This window comes from Athene cunicularia (genome assembly GCF_003259725.1).
Source record: "Athene cunicularia isolate RWA chromosome 9 unlocalized genomic scaffold, athCun1 chr9_part1, whole genome shotgun sequence".
In the NCBI taxonomy this organism is placed as follows: domain Eukaryota; kingdom Metazoa; phylum Chordata; class Aves; order Strigiformes; family Strigidae; genus Athene; species Athene cunicularia.
Genome location: NW_020799110.1, coordinates 11470062 through 11485643, shown reverse-complemented (window position 1 = coordinate 11485643; position 15582 = coordinate 11470062). Strand labels below are relative to the sequence as shown.

The window sequence follows — 15582 nt, the reverse complement described above, 5'->3', positions numbered from 1 at the left end:
TAGCTGTAATACAGAGCTTTCATGTTAGGTGTTTTTTTCCTCTGCTAAGGGACAGTAACAGGCAGAGGGAGAGGATGTTTGAAGCTGCTACAGCTTTTATCGTCCTGCCTAAGGCTACAAGGCTTGAAGTCTGTCTTGAACTCATGCTGACATCTTGTCCCTGTTCTTTGTCTTGTTTTTGTACTGCCACTAGTGTTTTGTCAGAAACTTTTTTTTTTTTTTTTTTGGCTAGGTCAGTTTGCAAGAATACATTTTCAGGAGTGGGGTGGAAATCAGCATGCAGCAGTACTGATTTAAAGCAACCATATCACAGTATATTTGCGTTCTTGAAGTTTACTGCTTCCCAAGTGGGAATTTTTGCAAGTTTGGGCTAACCTGCTTAAACTCTCTAACCAGAGTTGCTCTGCACCTTCACTCTTAAATTTTGCTTATAGTCAACTGGGATGAATGTAAGAGTTTCTTAGTGGTATGACTATATTTCTTCCTCTTAGATACAACCATATGTGAATGGAGCACTGTATAGCATTCTTGCTATCCCTTCTATCCGAGAAGAAGCCAGAGCAATGGTAAGAAGTGCTGCTTTGCATAGCACAACAATCAACATATATGCCAATGATGGCATGCACACAGGTACCCGTTGAGCAGTTCAGCAGGGCTGTGAGATAGGAGCCGTGGCATTTTGAGAAGGAAATCCGCAAGAGGCCCTCCACCTTTGCTGTTCAGGCAAGCATGGGTGGATGTCTCAGACACTTGCCATATTTTCTGGTCTTTTCCCAGAAGTGGGGCCCCAGCAGCGTGAAGAATTCTGTCTTAATTATAAATAATGTTACTTTAGAATAGTGTTCTCCACCTAGCATTTCATAGACTGGATATGACCCAAGGGATGCTTTCATCTTACCTGCTACTTCTGCCCCTTATTGAACTCATCTTGCACCAGTGAATAGCCACTAAGAGTATGAGTTCCTCTTGCTGATTTTGTTTCTGCCTGGCATAGACATGATTCACTGGAGAGGCAGCAGGAGGAAGATTTTAGCAGAACTAATGACATTTTAGCTAACAAAACTCTGTCACTGTGGTCACATGGAATACTAATCTAGCAATGTTTTCCACTACATCCAGGGAATGGAAGAAATTCTGCGCTGCTTTATCAAGGAAGGAAATGCAGAGATGATCCGACAGATTGAATTTATTATCAAGCAGCTCAATTCAGGTCAGAAGAACAGATGCAACTATCTGAGCTGTAAATCTGTCACAAAAGCCACAAGAAAGCTCATGTTTTAACTTGGCGTTGAAACTCTCAAAGAATAACAATAGTGTGATGGTCTGAGAAAGGGTGAATAGTGAATGTCAGGATTTGAATGTCAGATGTATTTTAAAATTTCCTTTTGTGTTAGAATTATAAAGAAGAAATAAAAGGCTGAGTAGATCTCAATTCCAAAGTTTTGGGCCTGTAAATAGAATGACCTTGACTGTTTTCTTTCATGCCAGTGGCCCCACAGTAATGAGAGACTGCTGTCAACTAGAAAAACAAGCAAGTGATACAATTTGGACAACAGGATTAGGGACTAGGTCTGTCTCTGCTCATCTCTTGCTCTGTTGAGGAGTGCAGCTTTGTGACCAGAAATGGCTTATCCTGTACAGGGGGCAGAGACACCATTTTTGGAGAGTATGTTGATGGGTCCCAGGAGTTGTAGATGCTGTGTTAATACAAACAAGTATGATGAGGTGGAATGTTTATTGTATTTTCTTTTTCCTGTGGCTGAAAGGAAAGCTGAAGAAAGAGAAATTTAATATTGAAAAGGAGGTGAATTCTGATTAAATCTTTCTGTACAGTAAAAATAGAACACTGCTTTCTTTGGCTTTTGAAAAGAGCAGAAGACTGCCTATCTTACGGTTCTAGCTTGTAAAAGAACAATAAAGTATTTAAGCACCATATTGCCACAATGTAATACTTGTTCATCAATTGCTTCTCTTCTACCTGTGAATTGTATTTCTAAAAGGGTTTTTTCTGATTGGTGAGTAAATGTTGAACATACAGATTTCCAGCATAAACTTGGCTGCTTTTTTCTAGGGAAATGAGTTTGTCCAAAATTTACAATATGTATTCCACGTGAGCACTATCGTTTTACATAAAAAGGCAGTATAATATTAAAGTGGTCATAGGGAGAAGTAGAGTCTTCTATTAAAAATCAGTTGAAAAATAGACAAACTTACAAGTGCACACACTTTCATTCAAGTCATGCTGGTAAATATGCTGAGCCATCATAGTGGGATTTATGAGAAAATAACTCTTCTAGGGTGTTTCTGTTTCTGCCATTTTCCCAATATGAATTTATTTCAGTGCTTTTTAGAATGCTTTATAGGAGTAATTCCAATAGTTGTTCTGAAAAGAATGGGATGTCTCTGTAAGAAGCAAGCCAAATCTTACTCTTGTAAAAGAGAGGCACTAATTAAGAGATTCTGTTACGTTGTACATGTACTCTTACACAATTTTGTTTTGCTTTTTTCTAGAAGAGCCGTTAAATGATAGTATTGCATCTGATGATGAAGAGGAGGAGGATGAGGAGGAAGTAAGTATAAAGGCCTTCTGGCACCTTTTAGAAAAGTCCTTAACCTTCTAGACAGCAAATATTTGTGTCAGTAAACCTGACTTTGTTTTTTTGGTGGTTTCTGATTTTGTTTCTTAGTTTTATTTAATTATCCTTACATTAACAAGAAAAAAGGATCTGTTTCCATTACCTTCATTGGAAGTCCTACTCTTATTTTGGCAAGTTGCCATCTCTGTGATAACTAAAGGATTATAGCCTGAAATAAGTAAGAAGATGAGGAGTTATTGCAGCAGTAGAAATCTTGCTTTCAAGCAGACCCATTTCAGCAATTAAAAATAAAGGAAGCAAATGAACAGTATATTACCAGAATAGTTTATAAACAGGTTGTCACTTTTTCTTAAGGTATTATTATCTGTTTAGGGTGTGACTACTTCTTTTGCTGTTTACAAACTTTTAAATGTGTTAATAAGTTGTCTGTGTATAAAAAATTGTCATTACAAATTAAGAAATAACTCCAATAAGAAAAGAAAAAGAAAAAAAAAGACGCAGTAAGCATGAGAAACTTTATCATAGCAAATATAAACTGGTTAGCTGTGTATTTCCAGCTCTGCTAATAAATGCATTTTATACAAGTACTTCAGCATTTTTTTAAGAAGCTGTCTTCATAGAGCAATGGGATCCTAGGTGTAGACAACACAGAGTATTCAATCATCTAAATTAACAAGCAAAGCAAGATGTAAATGATGTGAAGGAAATGTTAAACTCAGTCTTCACTGGTGATATTGCCATTGCCATGTTGCCATGAGTGCATGGGGCAGGGGGTTGAAAATATACTGTGTAGGCAGTTACATGGGAGTTTTACCTGAAAGAAGTCTACCAAATTACACTTTTCTTTTATTGACAAGTCTTGCATGAGAAATTTAAAAGAACATCTATGGTAGATGTCCTTGGAACAGCGTTTGAACATACTTAGGTGGGTGTATGTGTGCACATACATAAACACACACACTGAAGAAGTCAATGACATTGAGTGTTAATGATCTTTGCAAAACATTCTTGTGCAAGAAACATTACTGGAGAACATATTTACTGAAAAACAAGTTTTTAGACAAAATGTAAGAACCAACAAAGAATAAGACATAAAACTTACCAAGTCAGTTGGGTCCACATTCTACTAGCTTGTTGCACATTAACACAAATGCTAGTGAACAGTGAGAACCATGCTACAGTCTCAAACTTGCCCTGTTATTACAGGGTGACTGAGTGCATTTTCAGGTGCACATTGAGCCTTTTACATTTTGAAATCAGAGAAAAAATGTAAGTACCCTGATTCTAACAGGTGTGGTATGCTCTCAGGTGCCATGGGGTGTGGCACCTTTGCCTGGCAGCATCCAGGGAAGTTTTGCACTGGTTGTACTATTTAGTTAGTTTGTGTTGTGGCACAATAGGGGGTGAACACATGAACTAATTACCCTTGACACTTTGCCTACACTTAGAGCTATGTGGAAATTCGAAGCTTAGAGCTACAAGGAAGTTTTCTTTAATAATCGGCTCTCCTCCTTTTGTTCAAAGGGGGTCAGTAAACTGGTTTTGTCTCATAGGAATAGATGATTACAATTGTTTCACCTCCTGCAGCCCTGAAGTGAGTTTTCAGTAATCTTTCCACTCCTTCCACCCCAAATCAATGCTTGATGTGCAAGATGGGCTTTCTGGGAATTAATCATAACTTTCCTTTGTTTAATAAACTGCTTAACACCCTTTCAGTGATGTTCCAAGGCTTTGGGTGTCTTAAGTATATTGATGAGAATCAAGGTGATGATATTTTCATTTGCACTCTATTATACTTTTCTGAAGGATACTATGTTCTGTTGGGAAAGCACAGAGATAAAGAACACCTTCATGAAAGGTGTGGCATTGAATTGCATGAAAATGTTGAATGCTTTCATTACTTTACCTGCTCTTGGGAGCAAAAGGAAGGTGAGTTTTCCTATTCAGCCATATCCCCTAGACGAGCTTCTGCTGCTTACAATCCCAGCCAAGGCTCTATGTCAAATCATTTTGAAATACATTTGACCACTGAACCCTCATGTCATTAAAATGAACTTCTGTCACTTCTTATTTGACTCAAGTAACAGTAAGTTTTTGAAACAGAGAAGTGTCTGATTCCAGTTTTTCATTAGGTTTACCATTATATTACAAAGTCTCATTAAGCCAATTTAAAAACTGTTTCTAGTGTAACATTAACTGTGGCATGTTCTAAATCCTAATTGTTGCTGGGAACTGGGATTCTGGTCTGTTGCAAGGTGTCCTGGTTTCTTAGTCTCTCAGTTTAGAAAATATACTATACAAACAGCATGGCAGCAAAATGCTACACAAAATGCATAATGTTGTTATTTTGCTAAATAACCAAAGATTTGTTGACTCACTGCCTCAGTGCTTGGAGCCTTTCTGTATTTTGGAAATTCTGTGAGTTATTGTTCTTTGATGGGGTTCTGTGATAACATCTGATGTTGTGATCTGGCAACAGAAAGTTTTGGAAAACTTTATCACAAGTCTTGCCTTTAAGGAACTTTTAAAAATTAATAACAGTGTTTCAGAATATGTCCATATACTAACAATTTAATGACATGCATTCAAACTGCTTACTGTTGCTAATCTACTTAATATTGATATTTATACCTTCACAACTTAAGAAACAGCTAAAAGACTCTTTTATGCAGACTTGGTTTGCAGGTTTTGCCCCAGCTTTTATTGTTTCCAAGAGCATGTGAAGGTTCCCATGCTGTTACTATTACCTTTCACGCTTTTTTGCCTTTATCTGTGTTTAATTTAGAGTTGTTGAATTCTGTCTTTGGCTTTGAGCAGATCTTGTGGTAATGACTACTTTCTCCTAAACACTGCTGCCAAGATGTGGTTTAGCCAGTTAGAGGATAATTCTGGGATTTCTAAGGGCATCATAAACTCAGAAATTTAAGATTCTGTAATGTGTGATAAACCAAATAAAAAAGTGTCTGTGTGTATACTGTTATTCAGAAACAAATTGGCTTTTGGGTTTGAGATTTAGTGTAGAGCTCAGGATGCACTGGCTTCTGGAGTAGATACCCACCTTTGTTATGTTAGCCATCTGGGGTGTGTTGACACCCACAGTCACACTGCATATTTTCTGGTGCTTAATATTCTTTTGACTGTTCTGTTAAATACTAATATTTATCTTCAGTATTTGATCTTTACATTTGCTTTTTATTTGACTTTTACCATCTTTAAAAGCTGCTTGTAAAAATGAATATGTGATATTGTAGCTCTAATTCAAAAGTTTAGTTACAAACTTGAGCTACATTTCATAACTGTATAGTAACAATTCATCAGACACCCTCTGATCCCCCATCACTCAGCACCTGGCAATAAAATCAGTAAACTGCAGTGTGAAAATACACTTCAGCTAGAAAGTGTATCAAAAGGAGAGCTTAATCACAGACCTAATCACAGGACTTCAAGCTATTACATTAAAGGACTTTGCTGCCAATGTCTGCTGCAACCTGTGGGCAGTGGTGAACAGGGCACCAATTGTGTTATTTCAGCAGTGGAATGACGGCATGTCTGTCAAAGCTGTTTTTCTGTACGAGGAGGCAGAGGATGGACGTGTTCAGGCTCAGTTACGTGGTATGTAAAATAATGTCAAGGAGCAAGGTTGGCAGGAAGAGGGGCTTCCCAGAAACTGGCATTCTCTTATCTGCCAAAATGTGTCAACCAGAATATTGGAAGAGGTGGAACTTGGGGAAACCAAGGCGATCTGTGAGGAGAAGTTAAATACATGAATACATCATGCATGCAGAGAGCTGAATGAAGAGCAGAGTGGTGTTCTGACTGTAACATGTAACACTCTACCTAGGCACAGTGTAGACAGTCTTCTGTAAAGAACCCTGAAGAGAAAACTGTTAGCTCTTGATGCTGCATTAGCATACCATATAGAAAAGATTTCCACCAGGCTCTTTATAAAGCTCATCTTTGCAACTTTTAAAAATTTTTTTAAAGTAGAGTAGATTGTGGAGGTTGGAGTGTGGGGGTTTTTGTTTTGCTTAATACAGATGATTGCCTAGTCTACAAGTGTTTTTCTATGTTTTTCCATTATGTTTTGCACACCTACCCAGCTTCCCAGGTAATTAGGAGCAGATTGTAATTTATCATGCTTTGACGATAAAGGCAGATTGAACATCTTCCTGAGGGCCTATACAGCCTTATCTTTTATGGCTGAGCATCTAGAGAATACATCTTTAGGAGGATGAAGAGGATTAACAATGTGGTATCTTCAAAGCACTTAGAGAAGAACTAGGTTTTTATTAAATCCATACATAAACAAATACATTATGGAAAAATTTTACTTTAAAACTGAGAACATCGTGTGGATTACTGGCAGTATTTCTGTAACTGCTTCAGTTGTTCACACACAGTCATCTAATGTCTCTTCAGTTTAACTACAGCATAGGCAGCACCTGCACAAGGCTGTTGGATATGACTTGGGACCTATGGGAGGTTTGTGCCTTTTCAGAGCTTTTCAGTAGAAGACTAGACAGGATATTTCAAAGTAGAACTAGATGGTGCTGTGGGCTACTGAATTGAGTCCTTTGTGTCTACTTTTTATTTCTGCTTGACACCTGTAAATGAGGAGGTGATGAGCAATGAGCATAACTAAATCAAAACAAAAATTATGGTTTTTAAGCCGTTTGGGACAGAGGTCATTGAACCTGAAAAAATGGAAGCCTGTAGAGCTCTCGGGTAGCCAACACCTACTTGGTCTGAGTGATGGCAGTCTCATTATTTTGCACCAAAGACTGGAATCAGTCAGCCATTTCCCTTGTAGGAAATACCTTCCCTGTACAACTTCCAGTGATTTTTTTCTGATGTTGTTTTTGTAGAGCACTGTCCAAGCATCCATATTACTGGCTAATCTTTGTGGCAGAGGGTATTTCTTACTTTGGCTATTTGAGTCTAAATCTCACTAAAGTGAAACTGCTTTTCGTTTTCTTTGTGCTCTGGGGCTCATTTGTTTTCAACGGAGTTTATGCCAGGCTCTCTACATTGCTATTACAACAGAATTATTATTAGAATGATTCATTTACTACTTTTTCTGACAGTCATTTACATTTACTGTCACAGCCTGTTTCAAAAGCAAAGCACATCATCTTCATCTGGGATGGGTCTTATTTAGGGTATCTTGTGCATCACAGACAAGAATTCTTTTCATTAGCAAAACACAAGCAAAAATACTATCTTGTTCATGTATTACTACTTTTGGCTTGCTGAAGAGTCCCTCAAACTTTAAAATTTCCTGCCTTGTAGATTTGTAGAAGATGCAGAACTTTCATGAAAGAAGAATCACCCACAGTTATACTAGAAATAGGCACATGAGAGTGAATTCTTGGTGCTTTCCATTTGAGAAGTTGATTATATCTGGTTTTTGTGGAATAAAATCAACAGAGGATTGTTGCCTTCTTATATGATATTTGTATCCTAAAGTACTGATTCTAAGAATTTTGCACCAGCCCAATATTGTCAGCTTTCAAGCTTCCTTGTGAACCTGAGTAGCTGCTGTTGCTGATTCACATTGCTCTAAAAACAGCTGTTGTCAGATGCCCATGGTCTCAGAAGGACGCACCCAGAGTGCTGAATATGCTTATAGGCATTTTGATGTCATGGAATGGTAGCATTATGTTCAGGAAAGACTATGACTTATATTAAGGTGTGCTTACTTTATTTTTACTGCTAGTTGTTATATTCTAACTTAAATCTATGCTTTTATTACTGTCAGATGATGCTGATACATAGCGATATCCAGACAAGTTTTTTATCAAGTTTCCTACAATCCTCTTTGCTTGAGTGATAACTTTCTTGTGCTTTTTTTTGTTGTTTAGAATTGACTCAGCTTACATTTTGGTGGCCTTTTCTCAGTCTCTAGTGTGGCCGAGAAATGCCATCAGGTTGTTTTTTTCTGTCTATACTGTATGACTAGATTGACTTGGGCAGATCTGCAAAAACTAAAATTCCAAACTTCATACCAGCTGCTTGTTAAGAACAGAGCACTGCATCTCTTCAGACTAGTATGCAATGTTCTACAAAGATACTAATGACTGAGATTTTTCCTGAGCCTTTATTAGATCAAGCAAGTAATAATTATTTGGGGTTGGAAATTTGAAGAACAGCTTTTGAAATGCATATGGTACTTCTTGGTGTAGCATTTGTGGAAAAGGGGTGGCTTTTTTCTTCTCTCGGGATTCTTTAGTTTCTGATTATATCAAAAGTTTAGGTAGGTTTGTCTTTAGGTGTCTGCTTTTTTGGTGGAAAATGCTTGTACATTACCACTTACATGTGCAGTACTAACAGTCATTTATCTGGACAGTACATATCATCCAGGTGACTACTGAAGTGAGAACTAAATTTGAAATAAGAACTTCTTGGAACCTGGGCTCAAATAATATGTGAATTGCTGTTGCAGGAGGACCATGACATCATGGAGGCTGATCTGGACAAGGATGAGGTTTTGCAACCTCAGCTGGGAGAGCTTGCAGGAGAGAAGCTGCTAACAACTGAGTACTTGGGAGTGAGTACCACTTATTAGGATCTTGAAATAGTTTGCTGGATTAAGTGTTTGATTTCAGTAGTTTCACCACTTTCTAAAAATCTTTTCTTCGATTTGTTGCTTGAAGATCTGGGTTCTGCCTGCATATCAGTCCAAATCTTTCACAGTCTGTTTTATTAGCTGCTGTTCAGAAGATGTAGAATAAGTTTGAGAAAGGTAGCTACCCTTTCACAGAAGGTGGTTAGGCTGTGGCTTAATAATAAGCTAAAGGCAGCCTTAGGGTTCTAGTGCTACAAAAGTGACTCTGTGGGCACACAAAGCAAAATGCTGAGCAAGTTAGTACTGAAACACCCTGCTGGTCTGAAATTATTTGGGGAAAAAAAAAAAAAAAAGTTGAAAAGTTAACTGCTCCTGCAGGCATTATGCCAGATCAGGTATTGTATGTCTTACCTCAAGCATCAAGTAAAAAAGCATGAAGTTTGCATGAATGCCATTTAGTGTGCTGTGACTAATTTGAGATAAATGTGACTTTGTACCTTCTGGATCCCAGAGTCCATAGGTCTACCAGTGATGATGGAAACGTGACTTGAGATAAGATATGGAATAGCCTACAGTGATTCCAGGGAATTTTATCTAGTGACACCAGAATGCAACTTAGCTTCTGATGCAATGTTTCTATAGAATTTTCTCTATGGCTCCAGTTACGTGTCTTCCCACTGCATTTTTTTCTCCCCCTCCTATTTCTTTATTTCCTATGTATCAGATAATGACTCATACTCCAAAAACCAAGAAGAAGCTGTTTCCTGGTGTCCATCAGAGTATAGATGAGCCTCTCCAGAGACCTGTGACACCAGGTTATCACAGAACTGCATACCTAATGTAAGTCCAAACAAATGAGATTGCATTGGATTTTTTAAAGCTCCTTTAAAAAGCAAAACAACAAGAAAACCCCCCAACACTGATAAATAAACCTTCCCTACCTAAAAATGCATTACCATTGTCATTCCTTAATGATCATTTCAAAGAAAGAAAGGAGGACAATATTATAGGCTGAGAAGGGTCCATTGGCTGAGGACACATACTTAGCATAGTTGAGTAAGTGTTTACTGATCAGTTTGATTTAAATTTGCATTATATCCACACAGTTCATAGTCCTTTCATCTTCTCATAATATATTCTGCTGGTAAGTTGCATGGAGTGTGTAAAATGCCTGGATCTTCCACTTTATAAGCAAGATAGTATATTGCTCTGGGGAGATTTGCTACCCACCCATAAAAGGAAAGATTAACAAGAAAACGGAAAAGACAAAAATTCTTGTTATTTTGGATTTCCTGCTTTGGAAGAAATACATTTTCCAGTGAGTTGATCTGTGACACCTTGCTCTTGGTGTGATTGGCGTCAGAGGTAGGAGACTGCATTGTAAATGGAATAAAGAAATCCTAGAGTACAGAGCTTCTTGAATATGCTCTGCCTGCTGTTAGAGCATGTATATCTTCATATTTTAATTTCTGAGATGAGACTTCTCCTTTTTACTGACCTGACTGAGGAAGTAAAATACCAATGAGATCTCAAATGTAAATTATTTTTTACTTTCAGTTGTTGCATACAGTTTTGGATTTGATTAAATCCAGGTAATTATGATACATGCAGGAGTTTATCATGAAGATTTAATGTTTTCATTTTTGCAGATACTTAAGCTGAGAGACTAAAAGTCACTCAAATTGTAGGTAATAATACTTAAGTCACAGTACTGGTATAGCTAAGTACACTAAAATGAATGGGTAACCCGAAATACAACAGTGTAATGAAGTTAGAATGTAGAGGTGGTTCTTAGAAGAACATATTGGTCCTGAAGTGTGAGGACTGTCCTGTGTTATCCTCCTGCCACTTTTTGCTTTCATATTCATATTTTCTATTTCTAAGAATAAATTTCTGTCCCATTTTAGTGTGGAAGATCCATATAGAAAACAGTGTGAGGACTGATTTAGGCTGTAGTTACACAGCTGTAGTTGAATCTGATCAAAGTCTACTGTTTTCACATAATCACCTAGGTTGGAAAAGACCTTGAAGATCATACAGCCCAACCACTGACCTAGCACTGACAGTTCCCAACTACACCAGATCCCTCAGCGCTAAGTCGACCCTACTCTTAAACACCTCCAGGGATGGGATCTCCACCACCTCCCTGGGCAGCCCATTCCAACACCTAACAACCCGTTCTGTAAAGAAATGCTTCCTAATATCCAGTCTAAACCTTCCCTGGCGCAATTTGAGGCCATTCCCTCTTGTCCTGTTGCTTGTTACTTGGTTAAAGAGACTCAGCACCATTTCTCTGCACCCTCCTTTCAGGTAGCTGTAGAGGGCTATGGGCTCTCCTCTCAGCCTTCTCTTCTCCAGACTAAACACCCCCAGTTCCCTCAGCCGCTCCTCGTACGACCTGTGCTCCAGACCCTGCACCAGCTTCGTTGCCCTTCTCTGGACACGCTCGAGTCATTCAATGTCGTTTTTGTAGTGAGGGGCCCAAAACGGAACACAGGAATCGAGGTGCGGCCTCCCCAGTGCCGAGTACAGGGGTCAGATCCCTTCCCTGTCCCTGCTGGCCACACTAGTGCTGACACAAGCCAGGATGCCATTGGCCCTCTTGGCCACCTGAGCACACTGATGGCTCATGTTCAGCCGGCTGTCAATCACCCCCCAGGTCCCTCTCTGACTGGCAGCTCTCCAGCCACTCCTCCCCAAGCCTGTAGCGCTGCTGGGGGTTGTTGTGGCCCAAGGGTAGCCCCCAGCATTTGGCCTTATTGAAACTCCTCCAGTTGGCCTCAGCACATTGCTCCAACCTGTCCAGGTCTCTCTGCAGAGCCTCCCTACCCTCGAGCAGATCAACACTCCTGCCCAACTTTGTGTCATCTACATCTGTTTTGGATAGGGAGTGGTCACTTGCCTGTCTGTATTCTCCCCCTCTGTCTTGTGCTGGCATTAACATTCATTCAAGCAGGTGATCTGACTGGGACCCCTCCTGAGTCATCCAGATATGTTTTATATGCCCATTCATATGGGATTATATTGATTGTGTTACCAGGGCTGTAGAATGGACAAGTGTAACATACCAGATCTGGACATGGAAAAAGCTCTGAAAGACATTTCTTATAATTTTTTTAAAAGCAAGAGGAATGAAACATTTCCAAATTTAAAAAAGAACCTTTGGCTAACCCAGAGCAAAACTTGTCTTGCACAGTCTTGATTTTTCTTCTGAGTACTAGTCTGGAAAAAATGGCATCTGTTTCAGCATGGTGCCTACTTCTTCTGCCTGCTGTAGCCTGAATGCACATTTAGAGTTCTTACCTTGTGGCCTTCCTCACAGTGGTCAACTTTTGCATCATCATAATGTCCACAGCTTTTGCAAGCCTTCTCCCTATATATTAAATGTGTGTGTGCGTGTAAGAAGGAAACTGTAACTAATTAATATAAGCTCATGTTAATAGCATAATGATTATCTAATCATTCTCCTGAAATCCTCCCGAAGAACTGCAGGCCTTAAAAATCTGAACTAGCTAATGCATGACTAAATATATATACAGTGCCACTTTAATGCGGGGTCTGTGTTACTGAGTAGAAGGTCCCAATTCCCCTGCACAGTATTTCGCCCATGGTGGGCTAGGAGACCTGGACCCGTGGAATCAGCTGTTAGGGTAGCCTTACAGCCTACTTAGAAAGTATTCTTTAGGAATAAATCTTAGTTACCACTGGAGTGTCTAAGCATTACATTCCTGCTTTATAAGTGGAGAGAAAGCCAAGCTTGTGAAAATGAGATGACTTTCCTATGGGAAGTCAGGAAAATGGTAGCAAACCCAGAGGAGTGGCTTTTATTTCCTAGTGCCATGTAGTACACTGCATTTTATGCATCAGAAATAATCTCTAGAAGTGATTGTATGTCTTTCTTTACCATCTACCCAGGCAGTATATTTACTTAACAGTATCTCGGAATACTGGAGTGACACTAGTCCCGTATTTTGCCAAAACTTGAATCTCCTTATGAACAGCTGTGTAGCTCATACCTCCATAAGACAGCATCAGGTCACTGCTGGATACAAATTAAAAACACCTTTCTACCATACTGGTTCTGGTAGCTGTGGGTCTAAGAAAAGCATTAGTTTGATGGTGTGAAGCAGCCTTTACAGATCGCCTCACTGTGCAAACTAGGGAGGAAGAATGTAAACCGCAGAAATCTAACATTGTGAAAATATGTGAAAATTAATTTCCCTTCTGCTCTGGCTAAGTGGTAGAAATAATATGAGCGTTTGGTGCTCCCATGTTTTAAGTAGGAAGCATGAGATACCACTCTGAGAAGCTTGTACTTTATATCTAACTAATCTGTGTGCAAGAAAACTGCAGTGAATAGATGAAGACATTTTGAACTAAAGTTTACAATAAAGGGACAAGCTTTAATGGCTTTTATGCTGTTCTAATTTTAGTATGAATTCATTTACTAAAATGAGGAAATAATCCCTTAGGAAGCCTTGCAAGAGGAAGACAATAAAAGTGAATAAATCTTAGCTGCCTTAATTTGAAAGCAATATCTGAAGTGAATGTATTTCATATTTTAAATAATTTAAGTGGCTTGTGTGAAATGGCATGGCATGAAGAATGTCAGACTTTTTAGCTTTGTATGCAGCTTGTCTACCCAGGGTCAATTCAGGAATTATCTGAAGTTTTGGATTCAGCAGAGTAGTTAAACTGCATTTAAAATTTGTGCAAATGCTTGCATTCAGAGTTGAAGTGAATATAATTTGTTTGAAGTTCTTCATGTGAGATTCAGTGTAACATACTCCATTTTAAAAACATCATGAAAGAAGCAGCAGCTGATGGAGATACTATAACATATCTCTGTGAATTGTTGGTTCATACCTCCAAAAGGAGGGGGAAGGGCATATTGTTAGTGCTGAATAGAAGTATTCACACAGAAGACTAATATAGCCACTGCACATGTAGCAGCTATTTCATGCTAATTTTTCTATGACTTTCCAGTGCAGAAAAGGCTCTAGTTACTTCAGATGAATTGTCATGGGATTCGTATATGGACAGGCTCTTGCTGTATGGAGCTAAGGGAGCCAGGAAATACTGGAAAGCTGCTTTTTTTTTTTTTTTTTCTTTGCTTTTTTTTCCCCCATCCTCTTTAAAGACTCACTGGCTGAGATCACTCAAGGGGGACTGAACTACTTAATATTCTGTTAGCTGTTTCCTTAGAAACTGATTTAGCTGTGAAATCATTAACTGCCTTCTTGGATTGCATCCTTTCTAACTAGAAATATAGTCTAGTTACCTTAACCTGATACTGGGCAGGGAAACTTTCTGTGTCTGCCAACTTCTTTTCACACACTTTTCATACCCAACTTGGTTCTGCAGTGTCTTATTGCTTATTACTGAGCAATCTTGTCCCTGTTCGGTCCTTCAGCTACTTCAGTTTCTAATTGATCCACCTCACTTGGGAAATCAACAGTTCTTCTCATCTACTTTGTTTTAAGTTTGTATTGCATATTGCTTCATAAAGTCAATCCTTGTAATATGCAGGAGCAAATCTTAAATCCTTGAAAAAGTATTGAAGACCTCTCAGGCCCACTTCTAGTCTTTTTCTTTAAGTGTCCTGCTGATATTTTGGGTCTTCAGACTGCAAGGAGTTATGATTTCCTTTCCTCAGCTCTTTTATTGCAGTAGGAAAAAATGTTAATTTCAAATACATCAGCTGGTGTGGGGGAGCTACACATGCAGTTAAATTACATCCTAGCACTAGTTTGCAATTTCAAATATAAAATAATTTCAATATCTTCTATGTCATTACAGACAATTAGAAGAAATTAGAATTTACTCTTATGTGACTTTTTATACTGCAAGCGTTCATCACTCTGCATTCTCCTTTCTCCTCCAGGCCAGAAAACGATACCAATTCTTGTCAGGATAAGGATGAGAAGCTGCAGCCTCTGCCTAGTGGTCATCCTCCTATTTGTGGTGGGACCAGGTCCAGCATTTCTGACCTCTGCATTTCCCCTTCGTGTAAGGATATTCTGCGGATGCTGTTGTTAACTCTTGCTGTCTTTTTTGACTGGGGCAGGTGTTTGGGGCCTAGTTTGTGTGTGGTAGACTGCTTTTTTTAAACATAGCCTTGGAACTGGCCCTCTGTAGACCCTGGGGCACTCTGCAAGACCTTGGGGGACACGGTTGGATTTTTGGCTCCAGCTGAATGAATGGCTACAGAAGGTAATGTGTGGTCGGCAGAGACCAATGGCTCGCTTGCTTCATGCCATCTTACTTCCCATGGAAGCACCAAGGATCATACCCAGAGCTTCCAATGTGCAAAGGGTGCTGTATTTCACTCCATGGTGTCCTCTGCCTAAGGGAAGAGCTGCAGCCCAGAGACAGTGAACTTTCCAACAGGCAAAGCCCCTTACTTGATCAAATATACCC

At 39.1% G+C, this 15582-nt stretch overlaps 1 protein-coding gene across 1 annotated transcript in view; it reads left to right on the top strand.

Moving 5' to 3' along the window:
* The window catches only part of ARMC9 (armadillo repeat containing 9), a 64384-nt gene that overhangs the window by 36416 nt on the left and 12386 nt on the right, over nucleotides 1-15582 (top strand). Inside the window, exons 18-23 of the mRNA XM_026854616.1 lie at nucleotides 492-566; nucleotides 1120-1210; nucleotides 2512-2570; nucleotides 9040-9144; nucleotides 9887-10002; nucleotides 15047-15171. Coding sequence (XP_026710417.1) covers nucleotides 492-566; nucleotides 1120-1210; nucleotides 2512-2570; nucleotides 9040-9144; nucleotides 9887-10002; nucleotides 15047-15171 — 571 coding nt within the window. The remainder of the gene's footprint in view (nucleotides 1-491; nucleotides 567-1119; nucleotides 1211-2511; nucleotides 2571-9039; nucleotides 9145-9886; nucleotides 10003-15046; nucleotides 15172-15582) is intronic.